The sequence below is a fragment of the Myodes glareolus genome, chromosome 24, assembly GCF_982192425.1.
Source record: "Myodes glareolus chromosome 24, mMyoGla1.1, whole genome shotgun sequence".
Classification (NCBI taxonomy): domain Eukaryota; kingdom Metazoa; phylum Chordata; class Mammalia; order Rodentia; family Cricetidae; genus Myodes; species Myodes glareolus.
The window spans coordinates 32,379,168-32,402,184 of record NC_142049.1 but is presented as its reverse complement, the minus strand read 5'-3'; the positions used below and the strand labels follow the sequence as shown (position 1 = coordinate 32,402,184).

Sequence of the window (23,017 nt, the reverse complement as noted above, 5' to 3'; positions counted from 1 at the left end):
CTTCTTTTTGACTAACTCTTATATCTTAATTTAACCCATTTCTATTAATCTGTATATCACCATGAGGTTGTAGCCTACCAGCAAAGTCTCCCATGTCTATCTCTGGCTGAAGGTCTATGGCGTCTCTCCCCTCCACTGCCTTTCCTCCTCCCAGCATCCAGTTCTGTCTCCCCCGCCTACATAAGTTCTGCTCTATCAACTAGGCCAAGGCAATTTATTAACCAATGAAAGCAACACAAAGACAGGAGGACTTCCTACACCACATAATATATATGCAGAGGATCTGGTGTAGACCTGTACAGGCCCTGTGCATGCTGCTCCCATGTCTGTTAGTTCATATGAGCTTTGCTCATGTTGATTTAGAGGGCCTTGTTTTCTCAGTTTATTTCTTTCTCTCTGGCTCTTACACTTTTCCTGCTTCCTCTTTCACCAGGTTCCCTGAGCAACCTGGGCAAGTGATGTAATGGAGACATCCTATTTAGGGCTGAGTGTTCCAAAATCTCTCACTCTCCATATAATATATGTGGGTCTCTGTATTTTTTCCATAAAGAGGTCAGTTTAATACAAATGCAGAGGAAAGATTGCTGATTTTCTTTGTGATTTCTGCTCAAACAATCCTTGATTAGAATTTACTGTGCAACGATTGATCCAGCTTCTCACCTTTCTACCTGTCCAATTTTGAATTTCATTTATCCAACTTAATGGCTATATCCCATCATTTATTTACTACTATTATCTTGGTTAGCTTTTTTATTTTTTTGAGCTCTACATTTTTATCTGCTCCCTTCCCTGTCTCTCTCCTCCCCTTCAACCCTCTCCCAAGGTCCCCATGGTCCCAATTTACTCAGGAGATCTTGTCTTTTTCTACTTCCCATGTAGCTTAGATCTATGCATGTCAAGTATAATACAACTCTGTGTCCTCTAATCATGAAGTTTTCTGAGTAGTTGGGGGCATCAACTAAAATTGACTCTTGTCTTTCTGGCCAGCTAAGCCAGATCCTAGTCTGGAGCAGTCCCATGTCACATGTGTGCCACAACTGTTTCTCCTTCAGGATTTCTTTTCCTTTATGTACCCAGAACCTCTGCTGGACACAGTTAGCTTTGCAGTCTGTGAGCTAAGCTTGCTGCCTTCTCACTATTTCTTGGGATGGCTAATATCCAAGCCAGAGCATGTCTCCCAAGGGTAAGGGAGTGGAGGAAGCAAGCATAGCCCTGGGATCTGAACCATCTAGAGCGCTGGCCTCCTTACTTTGAAACCGTACTCAGCATTAAACACCATCTAAGAAGCCTGCAGAAGTCAAATTTCTCCTCTGAAGCTTCAGAGTTCTCAGACACTCCAGGAAGGGCTCCTGGCTGACCACCACAACAAGGCCATCAGATTCCATTGTTATCCCCAGTAATGTACTCAGCTACCAACTTAAGGCTACCAACCCCATAGCCATCACTGTTTCAGCCAAACCTCCTGCCACCTGAACTGTGCGTGCCTGTATTCAGCTTGTTCCTCTCCATAACTGCTTCTGACAGTTTTCATTCACCGGGGGCTGCGACAGGTTGATCCCACGCTCAGTGTTCTTTCTTATCTGTGCCCCCAGGGTAACTTAACCTTAAGTAATAACTTTCCTCTCAAAATGTTACAAGGCCACAGCCCTCCAAGATGTGGAGGGTGACAAAGTAGACCTTCCTTTGATGCTGACACAGCACACAGCAGTCTCTGAGCTGTATGAGAGGAACAAAACTTGGAGGGTGACCATATAGACCTCCCATTGATGCTGACACAGCACACAGCAGTCTCTGTGTTAGTCGTGTGAGAGGAAAGCCTCCTTTGGGTCCATAGTTTCAGTCATCATGGCAGTGAGAGCATGGGGTAGAAGTGACTCATGCCTTTGCAGATCAAGCAGCAGAACTCTTGAGCATCTCAGGTCACAATCAGAACTGCTGCTGTCCCCAGAGACCCAGTGCCACTAGCTGGGTCACATGTCACAAAGTTTCCACAGTCTCTCAAAAGTGTCACTAGCTGGGGACCAGTTATTCAAAACACAGATTGTGGGGAACTTTTTCCACATTTAAGCCACAGCTCCTACCTGGGTTGAAGGCTTTCAAGAACTAAGGACTTGTTCTGGGATAGAGCTGCCTGTCTTTCTCCAGGGTGCCTGGCTGACTTTGTAAGGCTTCTCCTTTGTCTCCATCCCTGCAAGAAAGTAGTGGAGCAGGAGCCATGTGCAAGTTTCTCCTGTTCCTTGCATCTTCAGTCAAATACTCTTCCCACCCTTCCCTTTTTGGAACAGAATATGTTCTTTGTTGTCCCAGCTCTTCTCCTTCCCAGCTCCAACTGAGGCAGCTTCTAATCTGCCATCTTACTCAAGAACTTCCAAGTCGCTGGACATGATTAAAGAATCTATGGCTTTTGTTTGTGTGTGTGTGTGTGTGTGTGTGTGTGTGTGTGTGTGTGTGTTTCTGGTTTATGTATGGTGAATGTACATGAGTCTACAAGTCTCTGAACCCATGCATGAACATGTAGAAGTCAGAGCAGATCAGGTGTCTTCGGTCGCTGTCCACCTTACTGACTTGATATGAGGTCCCTCACTGACCCTGACACTTGACATGGTGGCTAGCCAGCATGATCCCAGGATCTGCTTCCCTCTGTCCCCCAATGCTGGCATTATAGGAGTGCACAGACATGTCTGACATTTTCGTGGATTCTGTGGGTTCAAACTCAGATTCTCAAGCTTACAGAGCAAGTGTTTCCACGTAGAAGAAACTATCATTGGTCCAGATCTGATTCTGCTGGAATGAGCAGTGTCTCCTTTTAGAGTTTACAAGTTCATTTACTCTCTAGGGTCTCGGTTTCCTTCTCTGTAAAGAAACAGAGAGGATGGAGAAACACACTAATCCAGACAGCACGTGTTTATCTCACTCTCTGCTCTATTAAAAAGAATGAGAGAAGAAAGCTATTGTTTTGGACAAACTGGAGGCTTGTCCTCATTTATACTACATTTAATGTAGTATAGGCCACTATACTACATTAGCATACATTAGCATACTGCCTGTCCCAGTTTACTTTCTATCGCTGTGACAAAACACCATAACCAAAAACAACTTGGGGAGGAAGGGGTTCATTTAACTTATACTCCTGTTCACCGTCCATCACACTCAGGGCAGGAACTCAAGCGGAAGAGGCAAGAACTAAAAGAAATGCTGCTCACTAGCTTGTTCCCCTTGGCTTTCTCAACCTGCTTTCTTATATATCCCAGGACCACTTGTCCAATAGTGGCACCACACACAGTGGGCTGGGTTCTCCTACATCAATCGTTAATTAAGAAAATGTCCCCACAGACATGCCCAATCTGATGAAGGCAATTCCTCAGTTGAGTTGCCCTTTTTCTAAATGACTAGAACATGTGTCAATTTGATGAAAACTAACTAGAATACTCCCTCTCCCCCTCCCCATCTACCACTGTTCATGGACTGTTGCAGGGAGCCATTGCACCTTAGATGCTATCGGGACATGGACCAGGATGCCTACATTCAAATTAAGTGTGTGAGTTATTATGTCATTGCTAAAACAAATCTTATCACTTTCTTTTAATTTGTAGTAACGTAACTTTAATATCTCCCAGCCTGGAACTTTATAAAGAGACGTTTAAAAGTCAAGTGAGATAGATGGCTGTTGCACAGCCAAGAGACAAAAAGTTGCTAAGTGACTGAACAGTCTTCCCACTTATGTCTCCAACAGGCCATCCACGGATACTGTTAATTAAGGCTCCTAATTGCATTTCTCATTCAGCTTCAATAAGATGATTTGCAGGTGGTAAGGATGTGCCCATTGTTAGCATAAGCATTAGTGTCTTCATATTCATTTCATTTTGTAGTGTGCATTTTATTACATGTAATACATATTCCATTTACAATTAAGGGCATAGTTAGTTTGTCCTATTAAAACACTTCCCATTAAAACAGAATTACTGAATATTAGCCAGGCAGCACTGGGGGGGCAGATCACAGACTAGTATGAACAAAATACTGATAAGCTTATTATATTAAACTTTGTTAATATGTTGGCTCTAAACTGAATACACTTTTGAGAACCTTAATTTACAACTGAGTTGGAATCTTTCCCTTTGTATTTCATTGTTTTTACCCAAAAGCATTAACAGCTTTTGTTAAAATCAGTTTCATTTCACTAGCAAGAAGTGAAATCCAAACAAACGAGGAGCAAGAAGTGAAATCCAAACAAACGAGGCAGTGGCTACACCTGCTAGCGTTAGTCTCTTTTTGTTGAACTCTTTGGGTTTTTCTTGGGGGTTGGTTTGTTTGCTTTTGTTTTTGCTTGTTTTGTTTTGTTTTGAGGCAGTCTCAGGCTGGCCTGGAATGCACTGTGTAGCCCTGGCTAGCCTCAAACTCAAGAAGTCCTCATGACACCCAAGTCCTGGGATTGCAGACATGAGCCACCATACATGACATGGCTTAGTCCCCTAAAAAATGTCAACTGAAATGATTTTTAACAACTTCTTGGAATATCTATAGTAAATGTTTTTATTTGAGCTCACAAAGAGTTGAAAGGGATGACTAAGTACTGTACTTTATCCCATAAACAAAATATAATTAACATATAATGGTATATAAAATATAGCCTTACCTAATATTAGAAATCATATGTAAACATAATTCAAATTCAGATACATACATACAAACATACATAAACGTGTAAAAGTATATGTATAGATACATGAGTATATGTCAACTTGGTTCATACACTTGAACAATTTTAATATCCAAGAAGCAGTTTATGTCTGTGTCACACACACAGCATATACATGCCTTTGTCAGACAATCCTGAGACGTTCTTTTAAAAAGCAGTTAGGTGCAAATGTACTCAGTCCAGATGGAATGACAATCCATGGTACTATCCTGCAACAGTGTCTGCCTTCCTTTATGATCAAATTCTTGTCAAGTCGTGTGCCCATTGTCATTAAGCTGTTTGCTTTGCCCTCTGCCACTCCCTCTCGGATAAATGTCCCCTCACTTTGTGGTGGTGACTTTGAGTGTACAGAAAGTTTTTATTTTGATGAGGTAAGCATGCTAGTTTTTTTAATCTGACTATCCAAATATTGATTTGTTCCCTTTTTTCTAGGATATATTAAGTTTCAGCTTTTTACTTGGGCCTCTGAATCTTTATAACTCTAGTTTGATGGTTATGGCTATGATTTAGTTCTAATTAATTTGTGCTTATGATACAGAGTCGACATTGAGGGTCTTTTTCCATGTATCCACTAACCCTTGCACCACTTGCTTAAGGCTAATTTCATTCCTCCATTGATAGTCCACAAAGGTTTGTAGAACATTTCTTGGCCATAACCATAGGTCTGTTTTGGCCTCCACATTTTTCTATTTATTTGCCTTTTTCTACACTAACTTTACTTTATTGTGAATACTGTTTCTTCATAATAAATTGCATAATCAGGGACAGAAGCCTTCTGATTTTGTTTTTAAGATTTTATTAGTTACTCACTTTTCTAAACTGTAGTTATTTGTTTTTAAATTGCACACTTCATATACAGTGTGTTTTGCTCGAGTTCACCCCCACTTCCTCCTCTCCAACATCTCTCACACCCCGACTACCATTTCTTCCTCCCAATCATATTTACTCTTTTCTTTAACCCCTGGGTCTAATTAGTGTAGACAGTATGCACATGGTTGCACCGCTGTCCGCTGGAACATGGGGAGCCTATCCTGAAAAACGCTGACTCTCCTTCCCCCAGCAGCCATCAGTTGCCCATAGCTCCTCCGCTAGTGGTCTGGTGACCTCCCCTATCCATGCCAGAGTTTTGACTTGCCTGATTCTATGCATGTAGCCAAAGCTGCTGTGAATTCTTACGTGCAGCGGACCTGCATGTCAGGAAGACACCCTCCCAGCAGTCCTCCACGACTTCTGACTTTTATAATCTGTCTGCCCCCTTCATAATGATCCCTGAGCTTGGAGGTATGCTATAGATTCCCATTTAGGGCTGAACACTCCACAGTTTCTTAGTCTCTTCATTTGGACCAGTTGTTAGTCTTTATATTAATACCTATCTATTGCGGGGGGAGAAAAGGAGGCTTCACTAATGAGGGTGAGATCTATACCAATGTATAGGCATAAAAATAAGTATTTAGAGAGTAGTTTAATACTGTGTTCATTTAGCAGAATGATAGCAGGTTCTTCCCAAACACAGGTTCTTATTCCAGTTAACAGTATCAGATACATGTCCCAGATCACGGAGTGAGTGGCTGGTTGGTCACACAACACTCACATCTCTGTTGCACCCATGGGCATGTCATAGCAGGCCAGTCCTTACGGTAGCTTATAGTGTTCACAGCTCAGTACGCCTGGTAATCGCTTTTCTCCCCATGCAGTCTGTACAGCACTTTCTGGCACTGTGAGGCTTCAGATGGATACCAGCTTGCTTTCACCATTGTCCAGCCGCTCAAGCGTGTGTTGTCTTCAGCAACAGTGTCTCACTATCGAGTTCTTGTGGGCGATCAAGAGCAATGGCACTAGCCTGTATTGTTTGCGGGATCCGTGAGAATTCCCTGACAGATAGACACCTAAGTGCTTATGTTTTTAAGTTCATTGTTGTAATTGTTTTTGTTATTTTTTTGTAGCCCGAGCTTTGATAAACTTGTGTTTGTTTATCGGGTCAAGAAATTTTTGTAGATTCCTAAGTGTTTTCTATTTCAGCCCATTCTTCTCTTAGTAAATTCTGCTTCAGTCTTTCGTTTCCCTTCCTTTGTCCTTTCGTCTCTCACCGGATTGCATTGACTCAAGCCTTAGTCAGTGCTGAACATCGTTTCCTGTCTGGGTTGGAAGAGTCTAGGTGGCTCCCCTCACTCATGGCGGCCATCTGGGCTTCACTGAGGACCTCTGTCCCACATAGAAGAGTCCAGGTGGCTCCTCTCTCTCCTGGCGGCGTCTGGGTTTCACAGAGGGCTTCTGTCCCACGGAGACGCTTCCTTGTTTTCCCCGTTTTCCTCAACGCCAACCCTGACCTAGTGATTGTTTTACTCAGCATTTCCATGGTCCCGTGCATCCTGCACTGGCCTTGTCTCCTCAATTCCTTCTCAGTGCTTTTAAGATCTTGTCTTTAATTCTCAACAGCTTCACTGTAAGTTTGGCATGCTTTACTTTGTATTATTATTTCTGTATTTCCAAACTTTGAAAAGTTTTTAACATCCCTTGTTCTAATATGGTATTTGGCCCATTTCTTCTACTTTCTGATTTTATTTATCCAAGTTACTTCAAAGTCTCGGTCAGGTAACTCAAAATCTGCATCATTTGTGTGACTTCTTTCTTTTTTTCCAAAGATTTTATTTAATTTTATTTCAAGTGCATTGGTATTTTGTCTGTATTCAAGTGTATGTGAAGGTGTCAGATCCCCCAGAACTGTAGTTACAGGCACTTTCTGAACTGCCATATGGGTACTGGAAATCGAACCTGAGTCCTTTGTAAAAGCAACCAGTAATCTTAACTCCGAGCCGTCTCTCCAGCCCTGTGTGGGATTTTTTTTTAACTTATTTTGTTCTGCCATCTAAGCCTGGAAGGTTGTTTATATGGGTAGTGGTTTTTCGCTGGCATCAAGATATCATGCAGATAGCATTGGAGACTGTAGATGGTATCAGGCTTCTCTTGAGAGGCCCACCCATCCTTCTGGAGGCAGATTCCCTCGCTCCAGCTGGGGACTGCTGAATCAAAGCTGGCCTACAGTCTCAGAAGGCTCCATCTACTTCGAGTTCATGCCTGGGCTTCCAGTACTTCTCCCTCATCCCGTGACATCTTGTTAGCCTCCCTCCCCTGGTAGACAGTGAACTCAGTATCTCATGACACATCTAACAAAAGTCTGTTTTAGGTCAAAAACTGCAGTGTCTGAGAGTTCACTGTGCCTGCAGCTGATAACTTCATCTGCCTGAGTACTGACAGAAGCCCTGAGAATTCTGGGTCAGAGAAGAAGAACCCATATATATGGCCCCATATTTTCAGAGATCTGAGATACTCCCTCCTGTGTACTGGAGTTGCTACCCGCCACCTACCTAGGACCCCCTTTTTTAAAAAAAAATGATTTCAATTATATATCTCATTTATGAAGGTCAGAAACAAGAGGAACAAAAGCATCTTTATAAAGCTAAGCTATAATTAACTCTGAATTTTCTAGGTCCTCTTTTGACTGGATAGCTGCCCAGAAGACATACCAAACAGACGACCCTTGGTTTGCCAGAATGAGAACGAAAACTGCAACATGACCAAAATAGTTCGAGTCAAACCCAAGTTTTCCAAAACTTGCCTGTTCATCCTGACCACTGTTCACCCTGGCCACTACTCAGGGACGTCTGAAGGAAGATGGCCCCATACTAGAATAGCCATGTTCAGTAAACATCCCTTCAGAGGTGCAGCTATGGACACAGCTGTGCCCCCAAAACACCACCTGTTAAAGCCAAACTCAGCATGATTGTATTAGGAGCTCGAGCCTTTCAGAGGAAACTGAGTTTTGATAAGATCACAAAACTGGGGTGCTGACCCAATCCCACAGGAATAGGGGTTCCTAAAGTTGTGGTCCCAAGGGGGAGGGGGAGGGATGAGGAATAAAGAAGACAGATAGCTGGGGCTGGGAGCTCCTGCATAAACTGACTTACACCAAGCAAGTTTATTAAGAAATACAGCATCCTGTACGCTATTTTCAGGGGAAAATAGACGAAAGTCAGAGGGAAACTAAATAAAACAGTGTTGGCAAAGAGAACACCGGTATTATACCTCAGACCTAGCTGCCTTGGGACTGATAATCCTTCAGAGGGAAAAATCAGGTTCCTAGGAACCAAAACCTAACTTCTTCAAAGTTAACCTCAGACTGGACCTTGCCGAGTTTGCCCCTGGATAAGGACATGGAACTACCATTCCCTTTGTTTTTTCCTCAGGGACTCAGAGAAAGCTTTGGATGGATCTGGCTTCTAACGGGATGCTGAGATCACATCCGGAAAAGAGAAGAAAGAGCAGAGAGTTCTCTCCCCTAGTTAAGAACAGGGTGAGAAAATCATCATTTAGAAGTCTAGAAGAGAGAATCTAGGATTTCTAAGCTGTAGAACTGTAAGAAACTGATGCCTATTGTTTGTACCTGGTCTATAGCAGCCAAAACCCCAGGACCCAAACTCACAGAGACTGGTACACACCAGGACAGGTGAGGGTCAGTGTCTTAGTTCTTCCAGGTTGCTACAACAAAATTATTTGACCCAGTGAGTTAAAAGCAGAAATGCACTACTTACGGTTTTAGAGGGTAGGATGTCCAAGGCCAAGCTGCCAGCAGATTTGGTATACAAGGTGTTGTGCGATGTTTTACTCTTTTTGCTTTTGTAGGGCCCACCGCCCCGCTCCAAAATAAACCACACACAGAGGTTTATTCTTAGTTATGAATGCCCAGCCTTAACTTGGCTAATTTCTTGCCCTCTTTTCTTAAATTATCCGAACTACTTTTTGCCTTTTCTTCTGTATATTTTCTTTTTACTCTTACTCCATTTCTGCTGGGTGACTGGCCCCTGACATTCTCCTATCCTTGTTCTTTCTCTCTCTCTGCTCCTCTTCCTCATTTTTCCTATTGATACTCTCTGCCTGCCATCCCTCTCTACCCTTCCTTTCTCCTGCCTCTCTATTGGCCATTCAGCTCTTTATTAGACCATCAAATGTTTTAGACAGGCAAAAGAATCACAACATCAGAGAGTTAAACAAATACAGTATAAATAAAAACAACACACCTTAAAATAATATTCCCCAACAACAGGGAGGCTCATATCTTATAGAGGGTACCTTCTATGTGTTCTTCTTGATAGAGGGTATAAAGAGACTCCCTTAGGCCTCTTTTATAAGGCACTGATCTCATTCATGAGGATTCAACCCCTGTGACCTAACTGCCTCCCAAATGCCAAACCTCCCATCCCCATTGCCGAGGGAATTGAATTTCAGCCTGTGAATTTGAGATATAAGCATTCAGACCATAGCAAGCAGAGATCATTTTGAAGCTACGTTTTGGAAGGCCACCCCAACGTTCAATACTGCCATGCCAAATGGCATAGAGAAATCTAATCGCACTGGCTATACAAGAATTGCCCAAGACTACAGAAAGTCAAAGAAGGTTTACTTCAGGGATACAGGTGAGGCAGAGCTACCCGGCTGAGAAGGCATAGAAACCTTTTACAGTAGTTGAAGAGGAAGTTGCTTGGCTTAAGCCTGTGGCCAGCCATATCTGGATTTAAGGCTAGACATTTAATCTTGTTAAGTATACGGCATATGTTGTTTTCCTTGAGTCTATGGGTCATTTGGACTTAGGTTCCAGATATCTGCTTAAGGCACAAATTCCTAGAGGTCAGACTTCCAGGACTCATTCCCAAGAGTGTGAGAATTCAGCTTCATTTGGGGCCTTTCCTTGCTACATTTCCTTTCTGACAGATCAGTGAGGTGAAGTCAGTAATAGTGCTTAAACGTCTGACCTATGGACCTGCTTCAGGGCTGAGTAGGGCTCTGCAGGGCCCCTGATCAGCATTGCTGATCTGTCATGGGATCACAGAAATGCAAGGCATGGAAGACTGCAAACGCATTTGGGGCGGGGGAGTAGCTATTGTCAAAGGTTGAAAGGGAGGCTGTGACATCATGTGGAGAGCAAAGGTATGGGATGCATACAATACTGCTGGTGGTTGTGTGGTTGTGTTGATGTCCAGGACAATACCATGTGAATATTATGACCTGTCACCAGCCAGGTGTCCTGAAATGTCAAGAAATAAGCCGTACTCACCATTGAAGAAAGGGAGAACTGAGACTGTGGAAAGGCGAAGGAAGTTTTATTAGGGGAAAGAGGGAGTAGACATGACCATCTCTTTCTGAACAATGGTTGGAAAAACTGGCAGTGAGAGCAGAGACCCAAGCAGCAGACCCTGCCAGAAGGCAAGCGCCTGTGTGTCACAGGCGTGGAGGGGTTGGGTTTTGTTTTCTGTTTGGAGACCCCTGTGAAGCAGGAGAGAATTAGTGTGTGTCAGCCACCCAGTGATGCCTGGGAGTCATCATGAGGTGCTAGGGGAGAGTTAAGACTGGGACAAAGTTTATGCAGGTCAAGCTTGAGGATACGGGTGACAAACCTGGGTGTGCTGGGATTCTTCCAGCAGAAGTAGAGGACACATCAGATCTGGAGTAGGGTTTTCACTCTCTAGGAGCCTGCACATTGTACTGCATTCAAAAAAGGGTTCTCAAGTTGAAGGGGAGGGGAGAGAAAGGGAGGGAAGCAGAGAAAAATGTATAGCTCAATAAAATCAATTTAAAAATAATAAATAAGTTAATTAATTAATTAAATAAGAGGGTTCTTCTAGTGGGACACAGGCAAGGGTGAGTACATGTTGTCAGGACACCTCCCATGAGGATGATTCCAAATTCATGAGCTATGAATCATGACTGCAACCTTAATGTCCCTTTTGAAGAAAGCATGTATCTTTAATTGATTGACTAATTATAGTTTTTATGGTTCACATTGAGCATTTTTGGGAAAATGGGATTTTGCCTTAAATGGGTGAAACAAATCAGCAAGCAATGCTCTAGAGTTTGAAGCTCTAAAGTGCTTGGGTAAGGGACTGTCTTTGCACCTGGTCTCCCAGATGAACTGGATCCAGATGAGAAGCTGGCCGGGAGCTGATAGAGTTGTCTTTTGGGATATTACTGATTAGCTTTGGTTAAGCTTTCCCTCTGGGTATTCAAGACATGGAGGCGGTTATCACGGTCAGTTAAATCTCGACATTCACGAGGCCCTTCCGCTCATTTATTTCTCTACCCATTGTGCTGGCGACTGCACCTTGCTGACCCTATGGCTTCCCTTGCAAAGAGGGGACTTTTTACCCTTTAGTGACTCTTTGCAGGATGGTCTCTAGTTAGGTTCCAATCTCTGGGGTCTTCTTGGTCACTCTGATCAAAGGTCATGTGACTTACTGCAGTTATAAGATATTTTAGAGAACCTCGTTATTCCCTACATCCTACCCCTGGAGGGCAAGAGCCAAAGTATCGGCTTTCCTTCAACCACTTTATCCGCGCAGCTTTAGGCCTCCAGTTTTGCTGGTATTAAACAGGGAGCTATGAACTTCAGTTTTCACTCAAGTATACCATGTACGCAAAACTGCCATGTGAGTTTCTGCCTAGCTTAGTGAGCCACTGTGTTGTGGTGACTTACAGAAGCAGTATAAATTAGCTGTAAAGGTCATAATAATGCGGCCAGAGTCGGCTGGTGGAACCATAACTTTATAGCTCTGTTTCCTGAAAAGGTCAGAACCAAGAGGCAGTGCCAAGAGCCCTGATCTACTATCTGATGGAAGGAGACCCTAGCACCGCACCCACACACACACACACACACCATGACAGTGGTCAGATGTACGTGGCACACAGTGGCCACCTCCACATAAGAACTAACGTGGAGTCTTTTATTCTTTGTCCCCCATGATAGTGGGAATGCTGCCTTGTGTACCTGTAGAAGATGCAGGTAGCCGTGGTAGCATCTGAGAGGTGCAGGCAATGACAATGCAAGCCACTCAGTACCAGTCTGTCTCCTCAGAACAAATGTTGGGCATATCCATCAATGTGAGTGGCCCTGACATTAGATTAGCAGCTGAGATCTCCTGTCCTATTTAATCTACCAGGGTGTAGCTTTCTACATGGCAGATGAATTGCTATATCATTGACAGCAGCAAAAAAGGAGCAGTTTCATCAAGGAAACATTAGCCAGACCTACAAGAGCATCCTTGAGCCCTGCTCAGAGATTGGGTGGATAGGCCCATTTTGGGTTCTGTGAAATTAATTTTGGAGTAGAAGAGCCTTCCAAAGCCCAGTGGATAGTCTAGGTTTCAGCCAAGCAGAAGCATCTATCAGTGAACCAAGCCCAGCACTGAGGAGATTATGTTGAGAGACTCACACCGTAAACAGCTCTATACTGGGCAGCAGCACGGGAAATGAAGTCTTCTCCAAAGAGATCAATCTCCACTTCTCATGTAATCTCAAGATGCCTCTGGAAACTAGCTAGCAGTACTCTGGGGCATTCCATTTGACAAGAGATAGGCCCAGGGGTGTCACTCATGAATAATTGTAGCATAATTGTATACAAAATATTTAGCAAATTGAGCTCATCCATACATGTCAACAAGGTCAGATTTATTCCAGGGATACAAATTGGATTACTACCAAAAATAAAGCACTGGCAGTCCCCTACTCCCAACATCATATTGAGGAGAAGAGAGACAGTCAGAATCTTAGTCCTGAAGTGACCAAAGCTGCAAAGATGCTGAGATTTAAACAAAGTTCCCCACAGGGAGACCTCAGAGAAGGAGGGCTGTCCACACCACCTGATCCCTGGAAGCATCCAGAAAATCTGGGCGGGGAAAGAAGTTTAGCAAGCCATGATCTGGTTTTACCTGTAAAGTGCTTTTCACTAAACCCTTGGGTGTGCACATGGTAAGAGGCTGTCAGCCTGATCAGACAGACTTAGAAAGCAGAGCTGGGATTTAGAACCACCATGGGGAGAGCTGTCAGCAGAGCAAGCCCTTACAAAGAGGGATGTGGCCACGGGAGGATTTGTTCACTGTCCACCAAAAGAGAGAAATATCTATACACTCCTCTCTTCCCCACCCTCTCTGTGTCTCTCTCTACTTTTCTCTCTGTGTGTATGTGTGTGCATCATCTCTCTGTTTCTCTCCGTGTCTCTGTCTGTCTCTGTCTCTCTCTCTCTCTCTCAACAAAGTTTTTGCTGTTCATTATAAATGTAAAAACATGGGGTTTACAGAGCCTTGTGTCTCTCAGCTGTAGCCAGACCAGTGAGAGAAGTGCCCATCTGTGACTATCTTCACAGCACCCCTGTAAAATCTAGAGGACAAGAAGACCGGCACTGGCAGGGTACTCCTACCTCTTGCTGTGCCATGAACACTAAAGTCATTTGTCTGTGATCTAGGAGCCTTTACTTAGTGCCCAAGAAACTATGGCAGCTGGCTGTGTTTACAGTGTATAAGGTGATGCTTCCTATGCATATACATTGTGAAACGACTGCCATAGTTAAGTTCCCTAGACTGTTCACCACCTAGGGTTAGGCCATTGCTGTGTGAGAGTAAGACTTCTTTCATAGCAGATTTCAAGTGTACAGTATGGTTTCACTAACTATGGGAACCAGGCTGTGCAGAAGATCTCCAGAACTTACTCATCCCAAATCACTAATAGAGGGTTCAATTCATTCACGTTTAATATAGATGCCAATATATATTTGGTTTGAATGCATTGTCCTGTTTAAATCTAAATCTGTTATCTTGCATTTTTGTGTATTAGTAGGCGTTTTTCCCTCTTGGAAGTTATTTAAGGGTGTTTTGTTGTTTTGTTTTTTGGTTTGGGGATTTTTTTTGTTTTTTATTCTGTCTTCCCTCCCACATCTTATTCCACAATGATAGTTTGGTATGTTGCCCTACAGTTTATGAAAATGTGTCTGTGAGTTCTTAGAATTTGCCTATAAGTTGGTACTTTTAGCATCTGCTGTCCAATGGAAGACCTTCAACTTTACATCACATAATATAAACTGCCAAAAATCCATGCTGTTGCTGACATTTATTTTAATTTACATATAATTTAGTCCCCAAGAAACATTGTTAATTATACATAAATCAGTATTCACTTACTTTTACCAACATATCTGTCTTTCTCTTTTCTTTATTGCATTTACATACTCTGCTTCTACCCAGGATCATTTCCTGCCGTGATTAATATGTGTGCTGCAGGTTCAATGGTAATGAGTTGTCTCTTTCAGTCTATCTGAGGTACAGTACTCCATATTGTTAATGGTTTCCTTTCTGTAAGAACCCATGCTATGGGGAATACTTTCAGCCTACCAGTCTGTAGGATTTCATACCCTCACTGCATGGAGAGTCTCCCTTTTGTTGGAGCCTCCCAGAGTGTTTAGAACTTTACCCTCCTATCAGCATGCACTCTCTCTCCAGCCTTCGAGAGTACTGGGCATGGGCAATACATCTGTGCCTAAGTCACTTGTGAGTGATTATAAATCCTGTTACAATTTTGTTGTGACTCTCACATATTACTGCTAGTATACAGAAACACAATTGATTCACGAAGATGGATCTTATTGCCTATGACCTGTACAAAGTAAGTATAGGATTTTATAATTTCCTTCTGATCCTCTACATGAACCATCATATCATCTGAAACAGAGGCTATTACCTCTTCCTTTCTAATCTAACTGTAAATGGTATTCTTAGCATCTCTCACTGGGAAGATGTGTGGTATGAGGTCCTCACAGCAGTTGAGTGGGCATCCTGGGCTTCCCTCATTTAGAAGAAAAGCATTTGTTCTTTTTTATTGTTTTTATTAAGCTTTAGATTTTTCTCCACTCCCCTTCCTTTCATTCTCCTCCTCTAAAGCCCTCTCTCATGGTCCCCATGCTCCCAATTACGCAGGAGATCTTGTCTTTTTCTACTTCCATGTAGATTAGATCCATGTGTGTCCCTCTTAGGGTCCTCTTTGTTGTCTAGGTTCTCTGGGATTGTGAATTGTAGGAGTTTGTTTGGTTTTTTTGTTTTGGTTTGGTTTGGTTTGGTTTGGTTTTGGTTTAGGTTTTAGTTTTTTGGTTTTTTGGGTTTTTTTGGTTTTGGGTTTTGTTTTTTTTTTGTATTTCTGGGTCTGGGTTTCCTCACTCAATATGATATTTTCTAGATCCATCCATTTGCCCACAAATTTCAAGATGTCATTATTTTTTCTGCTGTGTAGTACTCCATTGTGTAAATGTACTACATTTTCCTTATCCATTCTTTGGTTGGGAGGTAGTTAGAGTGTTTTCAGTTTCTGGCTATGACAAACAATGTTGCTATGAACATATTTGAGCACATGTCCTTGTACGATTGAGAATCCTTTGGATATATACCCAAAAGTGGTGTTGCTGGGTCTTGTGGTAGGTTGTTTCCTAATTTTCAGAGAAATTGTCATACTGAAATACAAAGTGGCTATACCAACTTGCCCTCCCACCCACAATGCAGGAGTGTTCCCTTTACCCCACAACCTCTCCAGCATAAGCTGACATCACTGTTTTTGATCTTGGCCATTTTTACAGGTGTAAGAGGAAATCTCAGAGTTGTTTGATTTGCGTTTCTCTGATGGCTAAGGATATTGAGCATTTCCTTAAGTGTCTTTCAGCCATTTTAGATTTCTCTGTTGAGAGTTCTCTGTTTAGGTCTTTACCCCATTTTTTATTGGATTATTTGTTCTTTTGCTGATCAATCTCTTGAGTTCTTTGTATATTTTAGAGATCAACCCTCTGTCCAATGTGGGGTTGGTGAAGATATTTTCCAATTCTGTAGGCTGCCATTTTGTCTTCTTGACCATGTCCTTTGTTTTACAGAAGCTTCTCTGTTTCAAGAGGTCCCATTTATTAATTGTTGTTCTCAGTGTCTCTACTGCTGGGGTTATATTTAGAAAGTGGTCTCCTATGTCAGTGCATTCAAGTGCACTTCCCACTTTCTCTTCTATGAGGTTCAGTGTGACTGGCTTTATATTGAGGTCTTTGATCCATTGGACTTGAGTTTTGTGCATAGTGATAGATATGGATCTATTTTCATTCTTCTACATGTTGATATCCAGTTATGCCAGCACCACTTGTTAATTATGTTTTCTTTTTTCTATTTGATATTTTTTGCTACTTCGTAAAAAAAAAATCAGATGTCCTTAGGTGTGTGGATTAATATCCAGGTTTTTTTTATTATTTTCCATTGGACCTCCTGTCTGTTTTTATGCCAATTCCAGGCTATTTTCAGTACTGTAGCTATGTAGTACAGTTTGAAGTCAGGGATTGTGATGCCTCCAGAAGTTCCTGTATTGTTCAGGATTGTTTTGGCTATCCTGGGCTTTTTGCTTTTCCATATGAAGTTGAGAATTGTTCTTTTGAGGTCTGTGAAGAATTTTGCTGGAATTTTGATGGGCATTTCACTGAATCTGTAGATTGCTTTTGGTAAGATTGCCAATTTTACTATGTTAATTCCACCTACACAAGAGCATGGGGGATCTTTCCACTTCCTGGTGTCTTCTTCAGTTTCTTTCTCCAAAGATTTAAAGTTCTTGTTATATAGGTCTTTCACTTGTTTGGTTAGACTTACTCCAAGATATTTTATGTTATTTATGGCTATTGTGAAGGGTGGTGTTTCTCTGATTTCTTTCCCAGCCCTTTTATCATCAGTGTACAGGAGGGCTACTAATTTTTTTCAAGTTAATCTCATATCCTACTACATTATTGAAGGTGTTTATGAGTTGTAGAAGTTCCTGATAGCATTTTTGAGGTCACTTATGTAAACTATCATATCATCAGCAACTAGTAAGAGTTTGTCCTCTTCTTTTCTGATTTTTATTCCCTTGATCTCCTTTTGTTGTCTTATTGCTCTAGCTAGAACCTCAAGTACTATATTGAATAAATATGGAGAGAGTGAACAGCCTTGTCTTGTTCCTAATCTTAGTGGGATAGCTTTAAGTTTCTCCCCATTTAGTTTGATGTTAGCTGTTGGCTTGCTATATATTGCCTTTATTAGTTTAGGTATGTTCCTTGTATCCCTGCTCTCTCCAAGACCTTTATCATGAATGTATGTTGTATTTTGTCAAAGGCTTTTTCAGCATCTAATGAGATTATCATGTGGGTTTATTTTTCAGTTTGTTTACATAGTGGATTACATTGACAGATTTTCATATGTTGAACCATCCCTACATCTCTGGGATAAAGCCAACTTGATCATGGTCGATGGGTTTTGTTTTTGTTTTTTGATGTGTTCTTGGACTCAGTTTGCCAATATTTTATTTAGTATTTTTGCATCAATGTTCATGAGTGAGACTGGTCTGTAATTCTCTTTCTTAGTAATGTCTTTATGTGGTTTGGGTATCAGGGTAATTGTAGTCTCATAAAAAGTGTTTGTCAATGTTCCTTCTGTTTCTATTGTTCGGAACAACTTGAGGAGGTATTAGTTCTTCTTTGAGAATCTTGTAGAATTCTGTGCTAAAACGACCTGGGTTTTTTGTTTGTTTGTTTGTTGTTGTTGTTTTTTTGGTTGGGAGACTTTTGATGACTGTTTCTATTTCTTTAACAGTTAATTAATTTCTATTTAATTTGCTTATCTTGTCTTGATTTAATTTTGATAAGTGATATTTATCCAGAAAATTTTCCATTTCCTTTAAGTTTTCCAATTTTCTGGAGTACAGGTTTTCAAAATATGACCCAATGAATCTCTTGATTTCCTCTGTGTCTGTTGTTATATCCCCTTTTCCATTTCTGATTTTGTTAATTTGGATATTCTCTCTCTGCCTTTTGGTTAGTTTGGATAAAGGTTTGTCTATATTGTTGATTTTCTTGTAGAACCAACTCTTTGTCTCATTGATTTTTTTTCTATTGTTTTCTTTGTTTCTATTTTTTTTATTTCAGCTCGCAATTTGATTATTTCCTTTCATCTTGTCCTTCTGGGTGAGTTTACTTCTTTTTGTTCCAGAGTTTTCAGGTGTTCCCACTGTTGTGGAATTTTTTCAACTTTTTTATGTAAGCATTTAGTGCTATGAACTTTCCTCTTAACACTGTTTTCATTGTGTACCATAAATTTGGGTATGTTGTGTGGTCATTTTCATTGAATTTTAGGAAGTCTTTAATATGTTTCTTTATTTGTTCCTTGACACATTGATGATTTGGGTGAGCATTGTTTAATTTTCCATGTGTTGGGATTTCTGAAATTAGTGTTGGTGTTGAATTCTAATTTTAAGTCATGGTGATCCAATAGGTTGTATGGGTTTATTCCAAATTTTGTATTTGTTGAGGTTTGCTTTGTTCCCTAGTATGTGGTCAGTTTTTGAGAAGGCTTCATGAAGTGCTGAGAAGAAAGTATATTCTTTTATGCTTGGATGGAATATTCTATAGATGTCTGTTAAGTCCATTTGAGTCATAACATCTGTTAGTTCCCTTATTTCTCTTTTAATTTTCTGTCTGACTGACCTGTCCAGTGGTAAGAGTGAGGTGTTGAAGTCTCCCACTATTAGTGTATGGGGTTAAATGTGTGATTTAAGCTTTCATAGTGTTTCTTTTACAAATGAGGGTGCCCTTGTATTTGGGGCATAGATGTTCAGTATTGAGAATTCCTATTGATGGAGTTTTTCCTGAGACTTATATGAAATGGTCTTCTTTGTCTCTTTTGATTGATTTTAGTTTGCAGTTTATTTTGTTAGATATTAGGATAGCTACACTAGCTTATTTCTTAGGTCCATTTGATTGGAAAATTTTTTTCCCAACCCTTTACTCTGAGGCAATGTCTGTCTTTGAAGTTGAGGTGTGTTTCTTGCATGCAGAAGAAGGATGGATTCTGTTTTCATGTCCAGTTTGTTAGCCTGTGTCATTTAATAGGTGAATGGAATCCATTTGTAGTGAAGGGTATTCATGACCAGTGATTGCTAGCTCATGTTATTTTAGTTTTTGTTGTTGGTGACGTTATTGTGTGTGTGTTTCCCTTCCTTGGGATTAGCTGCTGTGAGATCATCTATTGTCTGTGTTTTGTGGATGTAGCTAACTTCCTTGGGTTGGAGTTTTCCTTCTAGCACTTTGAGTAGGGCTGGGTTTGTGGCTAGGTATTAGTTAAATCTTGTTCTGTCATGCAATATCTTGTTTTTTCCAACTATGTTGATTGAAAGTTTTTCTGGGTGTAGTAGTCTGGACTGGCCTCCATGGTCTCTTAATATCTGCATAATGCTTGACCAGGACTTTCTGGCTCTCATTGTTTCCACTGAGAAGTCAGGTGTAATTCTGATAGGTCTGCCTTTATATGTTACTTGGTCTTTTTCTTTTGCAGCTCAATTCTTTCTTTATTCTGTATGCTTAGTGTTTTGATATTATTAACCAGTCTATTTGGTGTTCTGTAAGCTTTGTGTATCTTTGTATGCATATCTTTCTTTAGGTTGGGAAAGTTTCCTTCTGTGATTTTGTTGAACATATTTTCTGTGCTTTTGAGTTGAACTTCTTCTCCTTCTATCCTTATTATTCTTAGATTTGGCCTTTCCATGATGTCCCATATTTCCTGGATATTTCGTGTTAAATATTTGTTAGATTTAATGTTTTCTTTGACCCATGAGAGTCTATTTCCTCTATTGTGTCTTCAGCACTTGAGATTCTCTCTTCCATCTCCTATATTCTGCTGTTTATGCTTGCATTTGTGGTTCCCGGTCATTTTCTCATAATTTCTGTTACTATATTTCCCTCAGTTTGTGTTTTCTTTATTGTCTCTATTTTGGTTTTCAAGTCTTGAATCATTTCTTTAATCTGTTTGATTGTTTTTTCTTTGTTTTCTTTAAGGGGTTTGTTGATTTTTTCCAAATTTTTGTTTGTCCATTTCTTTGAGGGAATTTTTCATTTCCTCTTAAAGGGCCTCAAACTTCCCCCTAAAGTTAATTTTTAGGTAGTTTTCTTCTGCTTAATCTATATTTGGGTGTTCAAGTCTTGCTGTTGTTGGTGTCATGTTGCTCTTTTTGGTGTTGAGTGTGTTTGTTTTGTTTTGTTGTTTTGTTTTTTGTTTTTCAAGACAGGGTTTCTCTGTAGCTTTTGGAACCTGTCCTGGAACTTGCTCTTATAGACCAGGTTGGCCTCGAACTCACAGAAATCTGCCGCCTCTGCCTCCCAAGTGCTGGAATTAAAGGCGTGCACCACCACTGCCCGGCTTGAGTGTGTTCTTACCTTGTCTACACATCTTTTCCTCTGGTTAGTGTAGTTGGGGCTGTGTCTCTAATGACAAATCTTCCAGGTGCCAGTAGATGCAAGACTCAGATGATTGCTCCTTGTGGTGCTGTCAGGGCCATGGTTCCAGTCTCCCTGGAGGTCACTTGGTATTCCCAGAAGTTGCTCAGTACTCCCAGAGGTTGCTCTGCAATCCCTGGCATCTTTAGGGCCGGCTCCCACAGAGGTTGCTTGCTTAGGGCTGTTCCCACTGAGGTCACGGCCTTGGACCTGCTCCAGCAGAGGTCACTGACTTGGGACTGCTCTGACCAAGGTTACTGGCTCGGGCCTGCTCCCTCGGAAGCTGCTAATTCATGCCTCATCCCATAGAAGTATCTTGCTCAGGCCTATTTCCTCAGCAGTGGCTCCCTTGTACCTGCTCCTGTGGAGGTCATTGGCTCAGGCCTGCTCCTGTGGAGGTCATTGCCTTGGACCTGCTCCTGCTCTGGTGGAGGTCAGTGGCTCAGATCTATTCCCACAGATGTTGCTGGCTTGGTCCTGTTCCCATGGAAGTCCCTGGCTTGGACCTGCTCCCTTGGTGGTTACTCCCTTGTACCTTTTCCTGTGGGGGTCTGCCTCAGGTCTGTTCCCGTAGATGTCCCTGGTTTGGGTCTGCTCCCATGGAGGTCCCTGGCTTGAGCCCAGTCCTGAAGAGGTCTCTGGCTCAGGCCAAGCATTTGTTCTTCCACCATTTGTCATGCCGCATGGACTTATAGGTGTCCCTTGTCAAGTTCAGGAGTCCCTAGTTAATCACAATTAAGAGTACTAACTTTCGTTAAATGTTTTTTCTCCATTTATGTTATGATTATCTGAACTGCTTCTTCTGTAGTTTATTATGATGAAATATGTTAATTAATTAATATTCTAATATTGAACCAACTTTTCACCCTTAGAATCAGCCTCACATTACACGCGGTGTAATTTTTGGTGTCTATATCTGAGAGCTGTTTGTTTACATGTTGAAAATTTTGCTGCATATTCATGAAAGATTTCTGCCTGTATTTCTCAGTACCTTCTTCACCTGGCTTTGGTGTCAAGGAGCATATTGTATAGTATTGGTTGGTTAATTGGTCGGTCAGTCTGTCAGTCAGTCTTTGAAACAAGATCTCAATGGACAATTCAGACTGGCCCCAAGCATGCAGTCCTCCTGCTTCAACCTCAGCACTGACTACAGGCATGTGTCAACCATGCCCAACAAGGATTGGTTTGAGTGTAACTCAGTTCACTCTCTTTGATGCTTGTTCTGGGTGTTACAGTGCACACACTACCTTTTCCGTGCTTACTGGTACTCAGATTTAAATACCTTTAAGAAAGCGTATGCATCTTACCTTCTGTGTTCCCTTATTCTCCACCATTCATCTGGTTGTTTTAAATACGCTAGACACTGAAGCACACTATATAACTTTTGGTCTCTGGAGAAGAAAAGCTTATTTTACCCTACCCCACCCTATTTTTCTCTTTATAATTTGAGAAAATGAAATTTTTCATTGATATTTGGGAATGTGTAGCACACACACACACACACACACACACACACACACACACATCTGTTTCCTGCCTTTCTGAGCTTCTGTTCTAAAGTGAACTTCCTTTCCAGGTCGCCTGAACTGGTGGTCTACTGTGTGCACAAGCTGTAAACGGCTCCTTCCTTTGGCCACGACAGGGGACGGGAACTGCCTCTTACATGCCGCCTCACTGGGTAAGCACCCCAGCACCAACACGGGCCAGCAGGGCTCTGGTTCTCTCTGATGCATGGATAACAAATAGAGCCACTCATGCTCCTGTTATCTGAATGCCTATGGCATCCTGGCCCTTCTAGTCAGGCTGGGTTGATGACAAGACAGAGCACTCTGGGGTAAACACCTGTCTCGCTAAGAGACCTTGAGCAGGAACTTCAAGGACAGCAGGTAGATAGGGTACTCTGGAGCAATCTACTAGGACTTCCTAGAGAATGCTGGGTCTTTACTGAGACTTGAGAACTTGAAGGAATAGAAGACACTGTAGGCAGGAGCCGGCACAGACAAAGCACAAAGGCCGAAATCACGGGGTGTTCAGAGGCAGACCTATGCTGGATGAGGCTCCACCAGAAAGACTTGGGAACAGTGTGTGGCACAGGGTAGTTTGCTGGCTGCCTGTGGACAACAGTCTATGATGAGAGGAGATGTAGGAATACTCAGGCAATCACAGTTAGGTACAGAGTGCATGTA

The 23,017-nt window shown here is 41.8% G+C and overlaps 1 protein-coding gene across 3 annotated transcripts in view; it reads left to right on the top strand.

Moving 5' to 3' along the window:
* Otud7a (OTU deubiquitinase 7A) overlaps positions 1–23,017 on the top strand; it is a 298,648-nt gene that overhangs the window by 241,009 nt on the left and 34,622 nt on the right. For all 3 annotated transcript variants that reach the window (XM_085682681.2, XM_085682680.2, XM_085682678.2), the window contains one exon: positions 22,408–22,509. In XM_085682681.2, the coding sequence (XP_085538807.1) occupies positions 22,408–22,509 (102 nt within the window). The remainder of the gene's footprint in view (positions 1–22,407; positions 22,510–23,017) is intronic.